The 20,726-nt window shown below is 50.6% G+C and overlaps 1 protein-coding gene across 1 annotated transcript in view; it reads left to right on the top strand.

Moving 5' to 3' along the window:
- AKAP8L (A kinase (PRKA) anchor protein 8-like) overlaps positions 1–20,726 on the top strand; it is a 37,156-nt gene that overhangs the window by 4,642 nt on the left and 11,788 nt on the right. Inside the window, exons 2-13 of the mRNA XM_011980618.1 lie at positions 3,995–4,069; positions 10,574–10,606; positions 10,890–10,947; positions 11,050–11,130; positions 12,997–13,450; positions 13,557–13,653; positions 13,737–13,807; positions 14,235–14,298; positions 15,177–15,285; positions 16,732–16,873; positions 16,962–17,067; positions 17,308–17,438. Coding sequence (XP_011836008.1) covers positions 3,995–4,069; positions 10,574–10,606; positions 10,890–10,947; positions 11,050–11,130; positions 12,997–13,450; positions 13,557–13,653; positions 13,737–13,807; positions 14,235–14,298; positions 15,177–15,285; positions 16,732–16,873; positions 16,962–17,067; positions 17,308–17,438 — 1,421 coding nt within the window. The remainder of the gene's footprint in view (positions 1–3,994; positions 4,070–10,573; positions 10,607–10,889; positions 10,948–11,049; positions 11,131–12,996; positions 13,451–13,556; positions 13,654–13,736; positions 13,808–14,234; positions 14,299–15,176; positions 15,286–16,731; positions 16,874–16,961; positions 17,068–17,307; positions 17,439–20,726) is intronic.

The raw sequence follows: 20,726 nt of genomic DNA, 5'->3' as shown, positions 1-20,726 counted from the left end.
CGGAGGTTGCAGTGAGCCGAGATCGCGCCACTGCACTCCAGCCTGGGAGACAGAGGGAGACTCCGTCTCAAAAAAAAAAAAAGAATTTTTTCATAATAGGAGCCAAAACTGGCTCTAGAAGGGCCTGCCCTGCGATCTTTGCAGATAGTATTGTGGAGCAGAATGTCCATGTGGTGCAGGGGACAGAGTTAGAGCAGAGATTGCCGTTGATTTGGAGGGTTTGATGGATCATCTTTCCTTCCTAGGGAACAACCTCTCGCCTGAACAGACACAGATGTTTTGCTCAGCAGCTTACTGACTGTGTTCTTGTGAGGGTGTGGTAGGCTGTCATTTGCCGTTGCAGTACTCACAGACCACATTACCTGAAGTCTGAGGCCATCTTACTGCTGGCCCAATTGCTGAAAGAACAAGTTTCGAGAAGCTAGTCGAGCAAACAGTGGAGACCACAGGGGCTGGGTCCTTGTTACATTATAAGGCTTTCCCCTGGGTGAACTCTTCAAAGCTGCTGTCAGTATTTCTTATGGATAGCTATTAACCAACAATGCCTGGATTTTAGGCATCTCAGGAAGGTCCAGATCCCTGGAAGGAATCCATTTCAATGGATTCCTACCCTCTTTACTTAGAGAAGGTAGAAGACTGGATCTGTGTGTCCTCAGTTTTATCCTTCCTCAGGGCCCAGTCCCTACTCTGGAAAGTGAAGATGAAGCTGGGTTCACAGCTCCTTCTTTGGAACCCTTGGAGCTAGATGTATTTTGGAATTCTAGCTTAAGAGAAGTCACGTGGGGTCTGGGGAAGCACCCTGTATTTAAATACATTAATTCTGCACTAAGTAGGACAAAGAAAGATTATAAATGTCCTCACAGGTGAAAACAGCTGCAGCGTGAGTTTTGGCACCACACTGGTAGAAAACACTTGGTCTTCAGACTGTTTTGTACCTGGGGGAATTGCAGAGTAAGGGATCTTGCCCACCTGCCCTTCTTACCTGTGGTGAGGATGAAATGAGATCATTGCAGATAAATGTTCCTGGCATCCTGCAGGGAAAGCACTTGTTCAGTGTTGGCTGCTGCTGCTGTGGTCTTAAGAGATAAAATAGACTGTCAACGAATAAGAGAACGCCTACCCACAGAAGAGAAGGCACTTCTGTAGGTTTTTGATATAAACAAGCTGTTAGAGGCAAAGGCTTTAATTTTCAGGTCATGAGTTGGCTCTGATGGGAAAGGCAAATCCTGCCTCTTATGGTATCTGTCAAAATTTCAGTGCTGAGAGAAAATTATTCAAAAATATGTATTTCTGGCTGGGCGCAGTGGCTCACGCCTGTAATCTCAGCACTGTGGGAGGCTGAGGTGGGTGGATCACAAGTTTAGGAGATTGAGACCGTCCTGGCTAACACGGTGAAACCCCATCTCTACGAAAAATACAAAAAAAGTAGCCGGACACGGTGGCATGCGCCTGTAGTCCCAGCTACTCAGAAGGCGGAGGCAGGAGAATCGCTTGAATACGGGAGGCGGAGGTTGCAATGAGCCGAGATTGTGCCACTGCACTCCAGCCTAGTGCGAGACTCCGTCTCAAAATAAATATATATGTATGTATTTCTAACTGCAGAGGTTTTTTTTTTTAAATGTAGTTTTAAAGCAAGTGGCAGGATTAGGATTAATAATAGTCTGTAGGAGCAGTGATTTCTGATAGAGGTAGAAGTTTTCCTTACTTGACACTAACTCATTTTATTTTATTTCATTTATTTATTTATTTTGAGATGGAGTCTTGATCTGTTACCCAGGCTTCAGTGCAGTGGCATGATCTCCACTCACTGCAACCTCCGCCTCCTGGGTTTAAGCAGTTCTTCTCCCTCACCCTCCCAAAAACCTGGAATTACAGGCAGGCGCCACCATGCCCAACTAATTTTGGGATTTTGTTTGTTTGTTTGTTTTGAGACAGAGTCTTCCTCTGTTGCCCAGGCTGGAATGCAGTGGCATGATCTTGGCTCACTGCAACCTCCACCTCTTGGGTTCAAGCGATTCTTCTGCCTCAGCCTCCTGTGCAGCTGGGACTACAGGCACACACCACCACGCCCAGCTAATTTTTATATTTTTAGTAGAGAAAATAGGGCTTCACCATATTGGCCAGAACTCCTGACCTCATAATCCGCCCGCCTCAGCCACTCAGTGCTGGAATTACAGTGCTGGGATTATGAGCCACCGCACCCGGCCTAATTTTTGTATTTTTGGTAGAGATGGGGTTTCACTATGTTGGCCAGGCTGGTCTTGAACTCCTGGCCTCAACCAATCGACCCCCGTTGGCCTCCCAAAGTACTGAGTACAGGCATGAGCCAGTACTCAGCCCTAATTCATTTTATGTTGAGAAACAGTTTGAGAGTTGAGAAGATAGGAAATTTTATGTGTACATAATAATACTTATTTCCATATGAACATGCCAACCCCAAATAATTACTTTTAAGAAATAATTGTTTTGGCCGGGCGCGGTGGCTCAAGCCTGTAATCCTAGCACTTTGGGAGGCCGAGACGGGCGGATCACGAGGTCAGGAGATCGAGACCATCTTGGCTAACACAGTGAAACCCTGTCTCTACTAAAAAATACAAAAAACTAGCCGGGCGAGGTGGCGGCGCCTGTAGTCCCAGCTACTCGGGAGGCTGAGTCAGGAGAATGGCGTAAACCCGGGAGGCGGAGCTTGCAGTGAGCTGAGATCTGGCCACTGCACTCCAGTCTGGACGATAGAGCAAGACTCCGTCTCAAAAAAAAAAAAAAAAAGAAATAATTGTTTTTTGTTTTTTGTTGAGACAGGGTCTTGCTCTGTCACCCAGGCTGGAATGCAGTGGCGCAATCATAGCTCACTGCAGCCTTGATCTTCTGGGCTCAAGTGACACTCCCACCTCAGCCTCCCAAGTAGCTAGGACTACAAGCGTATGCTGCCATAGCTGACTTTTTTTTTTTTTTGTAGAGACAAGGTTTCGCCCTGTTGCCCAGGCTAGTCACCTTGGCCTCCCAAAGTGTTGGGGTTACAAGCGTATTTGCCTGTAATCCCAACCTGGCGGGGATTCACCTGACGGGGTTTCACCATGTTAGCCAGGATGGTCTCGATCTCCTGACCTCGCAATCTGCCCGCCTTGGCCTCCCAAAGTACCGCCCAAAAGAGGCAATATTTACCTTTCCCATCAGAGCCAACTCATGACCTGAAAATTACAAATAGCCACCCGGCCCAGAAATAATGGTTATACACACTTTTTAATGGAAAACCAAAATATAAAGCAGTTTGTGTTTCAGATTTAGGACGGGGAGAGGGGGTATTATTTGCTTTAACATGGTTTGGAAGCTAACCTCCATCCTTATTTGAATTCCAAGTGGCTCACCTTTCAGGAATTTGAATAGTTTCCTCATTTAACAGAATGATAACTTGGGTGTTCCTTTATCAGAATAGGCTACTGACCTAAATGTTTAAAAATTTTTATTTGGGGCCAGGCTCTGTGGCTCATGCCTGTAATTCCAACACTTTGGGAGGTTCAGGAGAGTGAATTGCTTGCGTCTAGGAATTAAAGACCAGCCTGGGCAACATGATGAAACCCCATCTCTACAAAAAATATAAAAATTAGCTAGACATGATGGCATGAACCTATAGTCTCAGCTACTTGGGAGGCTGAGGCAGGAGGATCATTTGAGCCTGGAAAGTCGAGGTTGCACTGAGCCGTGATCATGCCACTGCATTCCAGCCCAGACAGAGTGAGACCCTGTTTTTAAAAAGTAAATAAATATTTTTTTAATTTTTTAATCTAGTCCTCCTGGTATAGCAAGTTAAACATAACCTGCCTTTCCATTGGTTAATATTTTCTGACAGTCTAATTAAACTGTGGAATCTAGAGGTTTTGATGGCTTTTCATTGAGATAAGGGCCTGCTGGCAATCCCATACCAAAGGTTAGGTAGTCTCAGGTCATTTCCCTGTGACTTGCTTGGGGAAATTAACCCCACTGTCTTTATGTTTAGGCTTTGTCCAGGGATCTGAAACCACTTTGCAATCGACATACTCGGATACCAGCGCTCAGCCCACCTGTGATTATGGTAAGTGTGGGCCTCTGGTGGGAACCAAAGTGTTTTGCAGAGCAGTTCCTTGTCTTCTTAGTTGCCTTTGGCTTTGCTGTCATCCTGTCATGCTTTTTTAAACCTAAACTTGTGTGAAATGGTGTGGCCATTTGAATAGCTAGTGCTTCCCTTTCAGACAGTTATGGGAAAAGTAGCTGTGTTCCTGAGCAAGTTAGGCTCTTTGATAAAAGGCCTGGCTTCACATCCCCATGGGAGAGGTACTGGGAGTCAGAGTGACCAATTAAAGTCCAAAGGAGGGCACAGTGGCTCACGCCTGTAATCCCAGCACTTTGGGAGGCCGAGGCGGGTGGATCACCTGACGTCAGGAGATCGAGACCATCCTGGCCAACATGGTGAAACGCCATCTCTTCTAAATACAAAACATTAGCTGGTCATGGTGGCACCCACCTATAGTCCCAGCTACTCAGGAGGCTGAGGCAGGGGAATCGCTTGAACCCTGGAGGCCGAGGTTACAGTGAGCCGAGATCACGCCATTGCACTCCAGCCTGGCAACAGAGCAAGACTCCATATCAAAAAAAAAAAAAAGTCCAAAGGATTGGTCCAGGAGAGAGCAAGCTGTTAACTTAGTCCCAGCGTAGTGCGTGTCCTTGCTGTGGGAGAGAGGCTGAGTATGTGAATCTAGCAGCTTTCGGAGACTCAGCCAGGCCACCTCAAGCCAGCGGGCTCCACACACACAGAGTTGAGTGAAGATCTCTGATTGAGTTTTCCAGTGTGGACAGAAACACTTAATTAGCTAATTCAGAAGTAGCCACCAGTAGGATTCACAGATGCTGTTTTGTCTGTTTTGTTTGTGTGCTGTGGCAGCCCGGAACTGCTGATAAAGCTGGTCTTTGGTTGTCTGTGACTCTAGGGGTGTCTGTTGAGAAGGAGCCCTCTTTGGAATTAACAAGGATAATGTCTTAGTTACTGAGATGGGTAATTTCTTTTACTACCAAGATCTGGGGAAAGACTGATCCTACACAGCTAACATGCCCTCAGGGATCACTGCCTAAAGGGACTTAAGTAAGCTTCCCAAGTAGCAGCAGCTAGTCCCAGAAAAAGGGAAGACTTAAAGTATTTTGAAATTGGGTGAGAAGGTATCAGGTGTTTCATAAATGAGGAGAAACTTGGTTTGCTTGGCTTCCCTGTCCTGCCCTCCCTGCCTCTTCCTTTCATCAAATATAGTCCCTAATTGCACATCCTTTTGAATTCTTTTCCCTCTGGGTTACGTATTCTGAGTACAAGCCATTTCTCGGATGTGCCGTTTACAAATGTTTTCTCCCAGACTGTGGCTTGTCTATTCTCTTGTCAGTATCGTTGAAAGAATACAAGTTGTTAATTTTGAAGCCGAATTCAATCTTTTCTTTAATAGATGATGATTTTGCTTTTTTATCTAAGAAATCTATAAGATTTTTCTTTTGAATTTTCTTTTAGGTGTTTTAGTTTAAGGTTTTACATTTAGTCTGTGATCCATATTGAGTTAATTTTTCCACAAGGTGTGCAGTATCGGCTAAGGTTTCTTCTTCTTGTATTGCATGTAGATATACAATTGTTCCAGCACCATTTGTTTAAAAAGAAAAAAAAAAACAAACTATTTTTTCTTTCTTTTTTTTTTTTTTGAGACAGAGTCTCACTCTGTCCCCCAGGCTGAAGTGCAGTGGCGCGATCTCAGCTCACTGCAAGCTCCACCTCCCGAGTTCACACCATTCTCCCTCCTCAGCCTCCTGAGCAGCTGGGACTACAGGCGCCCATCACCACGCCAGGCTAATTTTTTTATATTTTTAGTAGAGACAGGGTTTCACCGTGTTAGCCAGGATAGTCTCAATCTCCTGACCTCGTGATCTGCCCGCCTTGGCCTCCCAAAGTGCTGGGATTACAGGCGTGAGCCACTGCTCCCGGCCTCTTTCTTTCTTTCTTTCTTTTTTAAGACAGAGTTTCGCTCTTGTTGCCCAGGCTGGAGTGCAATGGCGCGATCTCGGCTCACCACAACCCCCACCTCTCGGATTCAAGCGATTCTCGTGCCTTGGCCTCCCAAATAGCTGGAATTACAGGCATGTACCACTACGCCCGGCTAATTTTTGTATTATTAGTAGAGACAGGATTTCACCATGTTGACCAGGCTGGTCTTGAACTCCCGATCTCAGGTGATCCGCCTGTCTCGGCCTCCCAAAGTGCTAGGATTACAGGTCTGAGCCACCGCGCCAGGACTATTTTTTCTCTATTGAAATGCCTTTGTACCTTTACTGAAAATCAGTTGGCCATCTACTGTGGCTCTATTTCTGGACTCTTGGACTCTCATTCTGTTCCATTGGTCTATACATCTAAACTTCATTCAGCAGCACAGTCTTTTTGTATTTTTAGTAGAGACTGGTTTCACCATGTTGGCTAGGCTGGTCTCAAACGCCTGACCTCATGTGATCCACCTGCCTCGGCCTCTCAAAGCGTTGGAATTACAGGCCTTAGCCACCGCGCCTGGCCCAGCAATGCAGTCTTGATTACTGGATAGTAGCAATCTTGAAATATTAGTCCTCCAGGTTTGTTCTTTTTTCCAGAATTGTTAGTTTCTTTGCTTTTGCATATAAATTTTAGAATCAGTCTATCAAGTTTTTTAAAAATTCGTGCTGAGATTTTGAGCCAGAGAGCCTTGGGTCTATGGATCTATCAAATCTGTAGAATCTATAGGTTAGTTTGAGATTAGTTTGAGAAAATTGACATCTTAACAATATCAAGTCTTCTGATTCATGAACGCAGTATGTCACTTCACTGATGTAGGTCTTTGATTTATTAGTGTTTTGTAGTTTTCAACACAGATCCTACACATATTTTGTTAGATTTACACACTTAAGTTTTTCATGTTTTTAGTAAATGATACTTTTAAAAACTTTCAATTCATTGCTGATATGTAGAAATTTGATTGCTATTTGATTTGTAGGTTTACCTTGTAATATTTGAAATTTGACTTATAGATTGACCTTGTAATAAACCTTGCTAAGCTCACTTATTCTAGTAGCTCTTTTGTAGATCTTTTTGAGATTTTTTTTACATACGAAATTGTGAAAGAATAGAGATGGATTTATTTTTCCTTCTGGCTTGAATTGCAAGAACAATATAACATTTAAATAACATTTTGAAAAACAGCCAAGATCCTACCATATTAATATTTAATTTTTGTCAGCTTACTAATTTTATGTCGTTTAATACTTTATATGTGGATAGAATTGTGGATCCTGCTTTATTTTATTTTATTTTTTTAAGATATGGTCTCACTCTGTCACCTAGGCTGGAGTGCAGTGGAACAATTTCAGCTCACTGCAACTTCCACCTCCTGGGCACAGGTGGCCCTCCCACCTCAGCCTCCCGCATAATTGGGACTACAGGCATGGCCTACCACGCCCAGCTAATTTTGGTATTTTTTGTAGAGATGGTGTTTTGCTGTGTTGCCCAGGCTGGTCTCAAACTCCTGGGCTCAAGCGATCTGTCTGCCCCACTTCCCAAAATGGTAGGATTACAGGTGTGAGCCACTGCACCTGACTGGTCCTGCTTTATTTTATGTTGGAAGCATTTCCTTGTGCCACATAAGGCACAGTAAATTCTTTTTTTATGCTTACATGATATGTCACTGAGTAGGTAGGCTATAATCTGATTAACTATTACCTTAAAGTTGAGTGTTAAATTGTTTTCTATTTTTGGTCCATAAATATTACATACTGTGACCATGTCCTTTTTTCTTTTAAAAATTGTGTCCTTGGCCAGGTGCAGTGGCTCATGCCTATAATCCCAGCACTCTGAGAGGCTGAGATGGAAGGATCGCTTGAGCCCCCAGGAGTTTGAGACCAGCCTGGGCAACATAGTACAACCCTATCTCTACAAAATATATAAGAAATTAGCCAGGCATGGTGGCACATGCCTGTAGTCCCAGCCACTCTGGAGGCTGAGGCAGAAGGGTCACTTGAACCCGGGAAGTCGAGGCTGCAGTAAGCTGTGACCACACCATTACACTTCAGCCTAGGGGACACAGCAAGACTGTGTCTCAAAAATATATATGTACATATATTTTATATTTTTATATATATATAATATATATATATATAAAGATATAGAGATATATATATTTATACTTTTAACATTTCCTTTGTCAACCATGATCTCATTCCTTCTGGGGATGGAAATGAGTTGGGGTATTCTTTCAGAAAGGGCAGGTCTTGGGGAGTCCCTAAACGCCAGTCTAGATGAAGGCTTCCTCCTGAAGGCACCCAGCTGGGATGTCCATTAAGGAGTCTGGGTTGCTCCAGGCATAGCAAGTGGCATATAGTGAGTGTTTACCTGGAGGGACTCCTGAGAGTTGCCCATCGTGGGAGGCCCTGCCTGTCCTTAAAACGTAAAGTGGTGTTCACGGAGTTGATGCCTGCTTCCTTTCCTTGTGCCTCCTCACTCTGTTCTGGCAGATCCTCAGCAGGTGAAGCTTGCAGTGACCACATTGTAGCCTCACAAGCAGAGCTCTGATGGATCTGCTTTTGCCTCCGTATCCTATTTTCTTTTTCTTTTCCTTTTTCTTTTTTCTTTTTTTCTTTTTTTTTTTTTTTGAGAGAGAGTCTTGCTCAGTCAGTCGCCCAGCCTGGAGTGCAATGGTGTGATCTCGGCTCACTGCAACCTCCACCTCCCAGGTTCAAGTGATTCTCCTGTCTCAGCCTCCCAAGCAGCTGAGACCATAGGCGCACACCACCATACCTGGCTAATTTTTGTATTTTTAGTAGAGATGGGGTGTCACCATTTTGGCCAGGCTGGTCTCGAACTCCTGACCTCGTGATCCACCCGCCTTGGCCTCCCAAAGTGCTGGGATTACAGGCGTGAGCCACCACGCCCGACTCCTATTTTCTTTAGAATAGCTAATGCCAACTGTCCCTGGTACAAACAGACAAGCAGTCACTTGGCCAGGTATACAGTAGCTGCCTGGGCTACCTGTGTGTTGTTCTATTTTTTTTTTAAGTGGAGTTTCACTGTGTCACCCAGGCTGGAGTGCAGTGGTGCGATCTCACCTCACTGCAATCTCTGCTGCCTGGGTTCAAGCAATTCGTGTGCCTCAGCCTCCTGAGTAGCTGGGACTAAAGGTGTGTGCCACCTCACCTGGCTAATTTTTGTATTTTTGGTAGAGTTAGGGTTTCACCATGTTGGTCAGTCTGGTTTCAAACTCCTGACCTCAGGTGATCCGCCCACCTCGACCTCCCAAAGTGCTGGGATTACAGGCATGAGCCACCACACCCAGCCATGTGCATTGTTCTTTATGTGGCTCCGCCAGCCTCTCTTGCCTGTTAGAATGGCTCCTTAGCCACTCTTTCCTCAGCCACCACTCCTGACTTACCCTTGCTGCGCTCTGGCTGTTAGCGTCTCCCTTACCGATAAGCAGATCTCCATACCTGAGCGGTGCCTGGGACTGCAAGCATCTGTTCCCTGTGCTCAGGGTGTGCATAAACAAATGGATGAGAAGCCTCTGTTTTGGTTTCTCCAGCCCAAGAGTTTTTGTTTTGTGAGCTCTCTTGTTAAACATAGTGGTCATCAGCAGTTCTTCAGCTTCTTTCTGATTTCTCCTATTCTTTTTGTGCACCAGGTTGTGGAGGAACCCGAGTGCAGGACAACAGCCTGCCTATTCTGTCTGGCTCATCTTTTCAGTTGACTTATACTCTTCCTGCTGTGGTCTGGCTTCTGCCACTTAACTGCCCTGCTGTCTGTCTCACTGAGCTTCGGTCCCCTGCCCTGGATTGAGCGTGTCCTCTTGTCTGTGGGGCAGAGATGACATGGAATGGGAAACAACTGTTGGGTCTCACCAGAGACCAAGGGAAAGGGGTCACCTGCTCTGTGCCCTCCTTTGGGGAGGAACTGTGTGTTTGCATTCCCAGGGGACTTTACACTTTGTCACTTCTCAGTGGCTTTATGTTCCTGAAGGAATGAGGTTTTATCATGTATTGTGATTGAATCCAGAGCATATTAAGTTGATAATCCAGATGGTTCTCTCCACAGCTTTTCTCAAGTAAGGGGTTGCTTCTTGGGCTTCTCTCACTGATGTGTTCCAGCACAGCACAGTCAACAATTCAAGGGCTTGTTGGCCCTCCCTTTTAAGGCAGTCTCTTGGGAGACTGGGGTTGGGTTTTCTGCTATAAACTGATTAGCGTTTAGCCTGGGGTGTGGAGGTCACCTTCTAATTCTGGCTCTTAAGGCAAGGAGTGTAGGAGCCAAGTTCCTTAGTTGAGAGTATTGGGAACAGGAGGATCCTTAAATAACAGATGCTCAGAGCCACAGGCAGCCAGGCACCAGGGCAGCAAGTGGCCTGGATCATTTGCACAGTGCTCGCAAGCTCAAGGCGTCTCGGTTAGAGGAGGTGCAGCCTGCTCTGACCAGTCAGGTCCTGGGAATAATTGTCTTTGCACCTGAATTACGGCCTTGTATTGTACGCAAGTATAGATGTAACTGCCCTTTTACTTTTTGTAGGATATGGAACTTGGAACTCTGGGACAAATAGAGGCAAGTGTCATTCCTGCGATCACTGTCCTGTCCCTTGGGGTGGTTCTGGCTATGTTTCTCAGCTGCAGCCCCGCTTGACCAAGGTTGGGAGTGGGGAGGGGGCGTGTTTCTGGGGTTACCTACTCCTTAACAGGAGGCGCTCATCAGAATGGCCAGGGCCCCTCCAGCCTCAGTGGCTAGGGTCTTCTCTCTCTGTGACAGAAGATACCCTTGTATCTGTGTTTGTCTCTGTCTCTGCCTGCCTGCCCCCACCATCTGTCTGTCTCTGTCTCCCTCACTGCAGGCTACGAGGGCTATGGCTATGGCTATGGCTATGGCCAGGATAACACCACCAACTATGGGTATGGTATGGCCACTTCACACTCTTGGGAAATGCCTAGCTCTGACACAAATGCAAACACTAGTGCCTCGGGTAGCGCCAGTGCCGATTCCGTTTTATCCAGAATTAACCAGCGCTTAGATATGGTGCCGCATTTGGAGACAGACATGATGCAAGGAGGCGTGTACAGCTCAGGTGGAGAAAGGTGAGTGGACACTTGCCTAGGGGCTGAGGCTCTGCAGGGGTGGCTCCTGCCTGCTGCCCACTGCGTCTTCCTTTCTGAGTGCGCCTCTGTGTCTGCTTCCTCCCCGCTGCTTGGTGCTGCTGTGGCTCCCAGCGGGGTCCGTCGCACTTCCCGTCTCTGACTTGTGTCTCCTCTCACCCACCCTCAACCCCTGCCGCACTACCTAGTGGTCAGCCTTTCCCCAGCTTGGAGTGGGAGGAACAAGCCCAGATTGGGCTGCCTTCACGGTGCCCTCAAAAACAGAGTGTTCGGTTGCCCCTCCCTCCAAGGACAGCCATTTGGAAGGAATTCTCTCGAGACTTTGTGTCCTGCTTGGTGTCAGGGCAGGACAGATGGAGTTTGGTGTGAAGGGTGGGACGAGCGTTTGGGGCTGATCACTGTGAGCTGGGCCACCCCCACGTAAGGGTCGGGGCAGGTGTGGGCATTTCCTGGTTACTCTCCTGTGCCTTACAAACGTGTACCTGTTGGAAGCACTCTTGTGAGGAACTGCTGCTGTCCTCATTTTGCAGGTGGGGATACAGAAGTGCAGGCAGGTCATACCCCGAAGGCACGCAGCAAGTACGTGGTGGGGCTGGGCCTTGCCTACCAGATCTGCCCTACTCCAGAGCATCATGCTGTGGGCGTTTGTCATTAACTGAACTGGACTTGGCCCAGGAGTGCTTGTGCCCAGTGCAAGGCTTCGGTGAGGAGGGCGGGTGTATCTTTAGCACAGGATAGAGTGGAGTTCCAGCTAACAGATGAGTGAGAGCCAAGAGTAAGGAGTCGCCTGGCTGAGCACTGGTAGGGCCAAGTGAGGCCCCAGGGCTGTGGTGGCAGGGTGTGGGACAGGCACAAGGGGACTTGATGCCATGGGCTCTGTAACTCCTGGCCCAACAGCTGCAGCACTCAGAGCTGAGGGCTTGGCACGTGAGGCTTGGGCTTGCATTGCTGCTGTGCACCTTCTTACCACAGCCTGGAGCCTGGGATGGGGGTAAGCAGAGCAGTGGCAGCACCAACTGCTGCTCTTAGAGCTGCCAGTGCCTGTTGGTGGCCCAGGTTTAGGGAAGAGTGTGCAAGGGGAGCCCTTGTGCCTGTGAGGTGTGTGGGGTCCAGGCCTGTGGGGGCGTAGGCTTCGGGCTGCAGTCATGGTTAAAAGAGCTCTCTGCGGTGCCCTCTGTGTCCTGGGAGGAGGTCTGGCCTGCCTTCCCAGTTGCAATATAGGGTATGTAGAGTTTGGTGTCTGGCTCTAGGCTCCAGATCATGTAATACAGCTTTTTCTTGTCCCTGGGCAAGCTCTCAGTGTCTTTCCTGGGAAATACTCCCCCTTTTGTCTCAGTTGTTTTGGTAATGAGGGACTTTGCAGAGTTTGAAGGTTCCCCAGCCATGAGGGACAAGAACGGTGTTTCCCATGGGTGTCATCAGCCTCACTGGCTGCGCATTCATTGTGCTGGACCTGCCTGCAGCCTGCAGGGTTCTGGGGTGCTCAGCCTTGCCCCATGAGGAGCAGCCTTGGGCGTTGCGACTCCCACAGATGGTGCACATGTTCCCGAAGGGCTGTGGAGCAGCTCTGCCCCTCGTTGAGACTCACTGGACTAGAGCCTCCACCCCAGTTGTCGGTCCTCCTTAGGGTCCCCAAGCCAGTGTGTGGCTACATTCAAGTTTGGGGCAGTGGTGCCCCTACATCAGCTGAGAGGCTGGAACTTTTTAATTGGCATTTCTGAACATTGAGCCTCCCCACCAGGGCAGGGTGGGTGCTGGACTGGGAGATTGTGGGGAGGGCAGGAGCAGTCGCCTGGAGGTGAGGGATCCTGAGGGACTCTACCTGATACTCACTCCATGCCTCTGCAGGTATGACTCCTATGAGTCCTGTGACTCAAGGGCCGTCCTGAGTGAGCGCGACCTGTACCGGTCAGGCTATGACTACAGCGAGCTTGACCCTGAGATGGAAATGGCCTATGAGGGCCAATACGATGCCTACCGCGACCAGTTCCGCATGCGTGGCAACGACACCTTCGGTCCCAGGGCGCAGGGCTGGGCCCGGGATGCCCGGAGCGGCCGGCCGATGGCCTCAGGCTATGGGCGCATGTGGGAAGACCCCATGGGGGCCCGGGGCCAGTGCATGTCTGGTGCCTCTCGGCTGCCCTCCCTCTTCTCCCAGAACATCATCCCCGAGTATGGCATGTTCCAGGGCATGCGAGGCGGGGGTGCCTTCCCAGGCGGCTCCCGCTTTGGCTTCGGGTTTGGCAATGGCATGAAGCAGATGAGGCGGACCTGGAAGACTTGGACCACAGCCGACTTCCGGGTGAGTGGAGGTGGCCTTCCCCTCTGGGAAGCTTAGTTCCCACTGGGGCAGAGCTAAAGGCCGGGAGCCACGCACCCTGACGCACCTTCCCCCGCTTATGACCCAGACCAAGAAGAAGAAGAGAAAACAGAGCGGCAGTCCTGATGAGCCGGATAGCAAAGCCACCCGCACGGACTGCTCGGACAACAGTGACTCAGACAATGGTGAGCTAGCTGGGTGGTACTGGGTGGCTACCCTCTGCCTCCGGGGGCTCCTGGGCTGAGCTTTACCTTCTTTTCTCTTTCAGATGAGGGCACCGAGGGGGAAGCCACAGAGGGCCTTGAAGGCACCGAGGCTGTGGAGAAGGGCTCCAGAGTGGTAAGTGGCTCTGGCTGGGCATTTTCTGTCTGCAGGAGGGGCAAGCTGGCCTGAAGAGTGGTGCTGTCCCTGGGGGCCAGAGGCAGTGCTGTGTCAGCTCTGTGTGCATGGTGACCAGCATGGGGAGGCAATGTGGTCTGGCAGAAAGCACAGGCTGCCTAGCTGGAGGCACAGTTTCTTTGTTGGAAAATGGGACCAGCCCCCTGTGCACCAGGTAGTGAGAGGATGTGAGGTTTCTGGCACGTAGCCGGGCCTTGTCATTTAAAGCCATTGTAAATAACTGGGCTACTCTGGGCCACCCTGCTTATGGGATAGCCCTGCTCTGTCTATGGAGCAAGCAGCTGTTTTACTATATACCGTTGCTCTAATAAACTTGGTTGCTTTAAAAAAAAAAACCTGTTTTAAAGTTGGAATTTGAAATTGTTAGGATGGAGAGGACGAGGAGGGAAAAGAGGATGGGAGAGAAGAAGGCAAAGAGGATTCAGAGAAGGGTGAGTTTTCCTGGGGTGCCTGGTGCTAGGGCGGCTCTTCCAGGGGCTCACAGTGGGAGGGACCCAGCTGAGGGCAGGGTTGTGGAAGACAATGCAGCCAGTTGGGGACCTCCCTTGTGGGCCCGGGTGTATGCTGGCAGGGGGCTTTCTTTTGCCACCTCCACCCCCTTCCCACTCTTCCTCCTCCTTCCCAGGCGGAGGCCGTGGATGGTGGTGACCCCTGCCTAGCACATTGGTTTTGCCTTCAGATGGGGGCAGCGAGTAAAAGTGTGGGGAACCCCAGGCACACCCCCTGCCCTCGGTCCCTCAGTAACGCGCAGTTCCGAGTCCTCAGTGGCTGGTGTCCGATCTGGGACCCTCGGTGCAGTTTTTACGGCTCTGGTGTGCGTGTCCTCTCCCTTAGCGCCTCTCCAGCCCCTGTTTGGGATTCCGTGTCCCCCCACCTGAGTGATGAGCGCCAGCAGGTACCTAACAGCAAATCCAGCGTCAGCCCACTGTTGCCGCGGTGCCCGGTTGGGGGTGGGCAGGGCCATGTGAGCAGCCTCCCTGCATCCCACCACCTATGAACATATGCCAGTGTCCCCACCAAGATACCCCCTCTTTGCTTTCCAGCCTTCTCCTGGCCTACTGCACAAAGAGCATGGGTATCCTGGAGAGTGGACGGGTCAGCACCTGGCCGCCACTCCTTGGGGCCTAGACCAAACCCACTCCCTGCACAGCCCAGGATACCCAGCCCTGCTCATGGCCAGAGGCCTTGCTTGGACAGCTATTCTCGATGGATCCGCTGGAGTGGACAGCGGGTGATTCAACCAGAGGCCACAGGGCCTGCCCTGTCCTGGCAGAGCCAAATTGGTGACAATGCCCATCTGCTCCCACAGGGGCCCTGACCACTCAGGATGAGAATGGCCAGACCAAGCGCAAGTTACAGGCAGGCAAGAAGAGTCAGGACAAGCAGAAAAAGCGGCAGCGAGACCGCATGGTGGAAAGGTAACCGGCTTCCCTCCACCCCTCTGCCTCTGCCTCGCTGTGGGGCTGCCGCCAGGAGAGCAGGGCCATAGCTCTGCCAGCTCGCCGCCCTCTGGCCTCCCCTGGGAGCCGCCACCTGCTCGGCCGTGCATGGACCCTGCTTCCCGCCAGGCCCAGCTCCCAAGGCCTGACTCATCCCCTGCCCCTCTGCGGCCGCCTGGCGACCGCTGGCGTCTGTGGGCCGAGACCTGACACCGCTCGGCACCGTTGCTCAGAAGCTCCGGCGCTAGGTCACTCGGCGCACGAACCCCAAGGTGCACTGGGGGCCTGATGCCCCTGAGGGAGGGGGCCAGCTCATCAGAGACTCAAGGTCCAAGGCGCCTGTGCCGCCCCAGCTAGCTGCCAAGAGGCCACCGCCGTGCCCAGGAGAGATGGCAGCACCTGTGGGCTGTGGCAGCCTCGGGCCTGCCCTCTGCCCTGCCCGCCGGCCCTGTCAGGCCGGGCCTGTCTGCGGCTGAGCCCTTCACGCCCCTTGGTCGGGTCTGTCTGCCCTCAGGGCTCCCGCACTGGCGCTTGCCTCCTCCGCCTCAGACTCTTGCTCTTGCTGGACCTTCCTCAGCCTCGCCGGCGCCCGGCCCCTGGGCTCTCCAGACAAAGCTGACCCCGTGGCCCAGATAAGGACGTCCGGCAGAGGTAGGGACCCGCCCCGAGGTCTCGGTGGCGGCTGGCCTCCTCCGCCCCTTGCCACGGCGGCCTGCTCCGGCCCAGGCCCCAGACCCCGGGCTTCTACTGTGGACACCAGGCCCAGACAGAGCACCTCGCCCAGGTGACTCCAGGCTGCCCTCTGGCAGGCCGGGCGGGCGCCCTCCTTCCAGCTCAGACTGGTCTCTTCTTGGAAGAGGAAGATGAGGCAGCAGGTGCCCAGGCCTGCTGCCTCCCATCCCTCCCGACACCACCCCCAAGCATTCTGAGCAGAGGATGGGCTGGGCCTTTGAGTCCCCCAGATCCCAGAAGGAAGATGCAGCACCTTTTCGGGCCCTGCCTCGGGACTGCGTACTCCACTCTGCACCTCAGGGCCACCTGGCTCACGCCAGGGCATCCTTCCTTCCGGTCCCCACCTGGGCCAAGTGCACACGCTCCTGCCCAGCCTTGGTAGCGAGGCCCTCCAGCAACTTTCCAGCGACTCGTTGCCTGTTGCAGCAGCTGCTGTCTCAGGCTTCAGCCTCCTGCCTGTGGGAAGGAAGAGCTCCTCCCCTGTCCCCTACGTTGCAGTAACTGCAGCCTGCAGACTTTCTGGCCCTTTCTACTCCCGACCCCACTGGTCCCAGCCTGTCCCTCTGCTGGGACCGTACTTCAGAGGCCCATGAGCAAGGCCTGTTTCAGGGCTTGTGTCTGGGTTGGGTGAGGCGGCAGCACTATCCCCTGGGACACTTGCAGCCTCAGCCCCTCGTTTCCTTCCTGTGGCAGGATCCAGTTTGTGTGTTCTCTCTGCAAATACCGGACCTTCTATGAGGATGAGATGGCCAGCCATCTTGACAGCAAGTTCCACAAGGAACACTTCAAGTACGTAGGCACCAAGCTCCCTAAGCAGACGGCTGACTTTCTGCAGGTGAGCCTTGGAGTAACACAGCCGCTCTTAGTTTCTTGGACCCCTGAGAACATAAAGCGGCCCACACGAACTTTCATATTCCTTGCAGGAGTACGTCACCAACAAGACCAAGAAGACAGAGGAGCTCCGAAAAACTGTAGAGGACCTTGATGGCCTCATCCAGCAAATCTACAGAGACCAGGATCTGACCCAGGGTGAGGAGATTTCCAGCCCGCTCCCACCAGGCGAGGCCTCAGCCTGCCTTCCTGATTCTCAGTGCAGGGTCAGGACACCCTTCTGTTCTCCCAGGGAAGGTCAGGAGAACAGCCTCGGCTCAGGCCCAGGTGGAAGTGGCAGGGCAAGTTGAGGAGGAGCTGGTGTGGTTTTTTTCCTCAAACACCTGGGTCTATCTTAGGCACCTGGGCCCAGTGGTGACTCCCTCCTCCCCACTACAGAAATTGCCATGGAGCATTTTGTGAAGAAGGTAGAGGCAGCCCATTGTGCAGCCTGCGACCTCTTCATTCCCATGCAGTTTGGGATCATCCAGAAGCACCTGAAGACCATGGATCACAACCGGAACCGCAGGGTGAGTGGCCACAGTGCTCTCCCTCTGTCCTGTGGGTAGATTGAGGCCTCTGGGGAGGTTGTGCAGTTAGAACCTCTGTCTACCCGTGAGGGACTGCAGTGGAGGCAGGAGGAAGTGAATGACGTTTCCAGCCCAGTGCAGGCAGCACGGCTACAGAGAGAGGGTGGGAGACGGGGACTCTGCCTGGGAGAAGGTGACGTATTCTGTGGGATATGGGGGCCTCTATGTTCATAAGGCCAGCGCCAGATGAGGTTCAGAAACCAGATGGAGATGATGCAGTGCAAGTGTTGCTGGAGGAGGAGGGGGTTGGGCTCGAGGCTCAGGAGACCTGTGCTGAGAGGCCTGGGCTTGTTCCTGTAGGCAGTCAAGTTTTAAGTATGGGATTAACAGGATTAGAGTTGGTGTTGAACTAGAGACTTCAGGCCTGCACCTAGCTGGGGTGGTAGGGGCCAAGGAGGAGCTGCTGCAGTCTCCAGACGAGAGGGGACCCCACCTTGGGAGTGAAGGGGAGAAGAGCAGTTGAAGGAAGGGAGCCGGAGGCTGGCATGTGGGAGTGAGCAGGAGCCTGGGGTGACTCTGGTTTCTAACTTGGGGAACTGAGAGGACAGTGGTGCTGCTGAGATTGTCAGGGAGCAGGGAGCTGTGGGGAAGTGTGTTGTGGGGCATGGAGAACATAAGGCAAGAGAATGAGCAAATTCTGTCTCATTTTCCAGCGTAGCTCCAGTGCCTAGCACAGAGGCCAAAGTAGGTCTATTTTGATTGAATGGATGACGTGCTGGGTTGGAGGTGGGGGTGAAGGGGCTGTGTATCGGCGGACAGCAAAGAGGCCCGGGACCAGGTCTGGGCCAAAGAGGTGCTTGGCTGTCTTCACCCTGGAGGAGGGTGGTGGGGTTTATGAACAGATGTTAGCATCCAGCGTGAGCATGGGAAGCAGCATTTCTCCACCTTTTCCCATGCTCATCACAATGCCCCTCTGGTCTTTTTCGATAGGATGATTCTGAATGGTGGACAGTGTCAGGGGTCTCTCTGGCTTGGGTGGTTGCAGAGACTCAGGATTGGGAAATGCCACCAAGAGTTCTGGGAAGAAAAGGAAAAGTGTGAATTGGCTTTGGCAACAGAAGCTTTAGGGAACTTGCCAAAAACAGATTCTTGTGCTAGGAACTCGTAGGAGTTAGAAGACTGCAGAGTCTGGAAACTACATGTCATTAATAAAAGTTGGAAAATCCGGCTGGGCGTGGTGGCTCACGCGTGTAATCCCAGCACTTTGGGAGGCCAAGGTGGACAGATCACGAGGTCAAGAGATGGAGATCTTCCTAGCCAACATGGTGAAACCCCATCTGTACTAAAAATACAAAAATTAGCTGGGCGTGATGGCGGGCAACTGTAATCCTAGCTACTCAGGAGGCTGACGCAGAAGAATCACTTGAACCCAGGAGGCAGAGGTTGCAGTGAGCCAAGATTGTGCCAGTGCACTCTAGCCTGGTGACAGAGCGAGACTCATCACAAAAAAAAAAAAAAAAACGCCGGACGCAGTAGCTTCTACCTGTAATCCCAGGGCTTTGGGAGGCCGAGGCGGGCAGATCTCGAGGTCAGGAGATCGAGACCATCCTGGCTAACACAGTGAAACCCCGTCTCTACTAAAAATACAAAAAAATTAGCCGGGTGTGGTGGCGGGCGCCTGTAGTCCCAGCTGCTCGGGAGGCTGAGGTGGGAGAATGGTGTGAACCCAGGAGACAGAGCTTACAGTAAGCCGAGATCGTGTCACTGCACTTCAGCCTGGGAGACAGAGCGAGACTCTGTCTCAAAAAAAAAGTTGGAAAATACAGGGCAGGTGATAGCAAAATATAAGCTCAAAATTGATCCTAGGGCTGGGCGTGGTGGCTCGCGCCTGTAATCCCAGCACTGTGGGAGGCCGAGGCAGGTGGATCTTGAGGTCAGGAGATCCAGACCATCTTGGCTAACACAGTGAAACCCCGTCTCTACTAAAAATACAAAAAATTAGCCGGGCGTGGTGGCGGCGCCTGTAGTCCCAGCTACTCGGAAGGCTGAGGCAGGAGAATGGCGTGAACCGGCGAGGCGGAGCTTCCTGTGAGCTGAGATCGCACCACTGCACTCCAGCCTGGGCGACAGAGTGAGACTCTGTCTCAAAAAATAAATAAATAAAAATAAAAACATAAAATAATATTAGTTCTAATAGTTTTTAGTGTATTTCTTTTTTTGTTTGTTTGTTTGTTTTTGTTTTTTTGAGACAGAGTCTCGCTCTGTTGCCCAGGCTGGAGTGCGTGATCTTGGCTCACTGCAAGCTGCGCCTCCTGGGTCCACGCCATTCTCCTGCCTCAGCCTCCCGAGTAGCTGGGTCTACAGGCGCCCGCCACCACGCCCTGCTAGTTGTTTTGTATTTTTAGTAGAGACCGGGTTTCACCATGTTAGCTAGGATGGTCTCAATCTCCTGCTGGTGATCCGCCCGCCTCAGCCTCCCAAAGTGCTGGGATTACAGGTGTGAGCCACCATGTCCAACCTAGTTTTTAGTGGATTTCTTAGGGGTTTCTTTGTACAACATCAGTCATCTGCAAATAGAGTTCATTTTACTTGTCCTTTCCAATCTAGATTCATTTTATTTCTTTTTCTTACCTAATTGCCCTGGTTAGAACCTCCAATACAGTATTGAAAAGAAGTGGTGAGAATGGATGTCCTCGTCTTCTTTCTAATCTTACAGGGAAAGCACTAGTCTTTACCATTAAGTGTGATGTCAGCTGTGGGTTTTTCATAGGTACCCTTGACTGAGTTGAGGAAGTTCCATTCTAGTCCTGTTTTATTAAGTGTTTTATCTTAAAATGGTGTTGGACTTTGTCAGATGCTTTTTCTGCCTCTGTTGAGGTGATCATGTGACTTTTGTCTCTAATTCTGTTGTTACAGTATGTTACATTCTTTTATTTGGATATAAAACTTCCTTGCATCTCTGGGATATATCCTGCTTGGCCATAGTGTGCAATTATGTTTATATATTAGATTGGTTTTGCTGGCATTTTGTTGAGAATTTTTGCATCTATATTTATGAAAGATAATAGTCTGTAGTGTTTTAGTGACATGGTTTGGGTATCAGGTTAATTAATACTGGCTTCATACAGTTAGTTGTCATTTTTCTTCCTGTTTTGGTTTCTTGGAAGAGTTTGTGAAGAACTAGTATACTAGTATTAATTCTTCAAGTGCTTGGGAGAATTTGCCTGTGAAGCCATCTAGGCCTGGCTTTTCTTTAACTACCTTTTTTTTTTTTTTTTTTTTTTTTTT

The sequence above is a fragment of the Mandrillus leucophaeus genome, unplaced genomic scaffold (assembly GCF_000951045.1).
Source record: "Mandrillus leucophaeus isolate KB7577 unplaced genomic scaffold, Mleu.le_1.0 Scaffold215, whole genome shotgun sequence".
Classification (NCBI taxonomy): domain Eukaryota; kingdom Metazoa; phylum Chordata; class Mammalia; order Primates; family Cercopithecidae; genus Mandrillus; species Mandrillus leucophaeus.
Note: the sequence above shows the minus strand (reverse complement) of the source record. Positions and strands in the feature narration are given on the sequence as shown.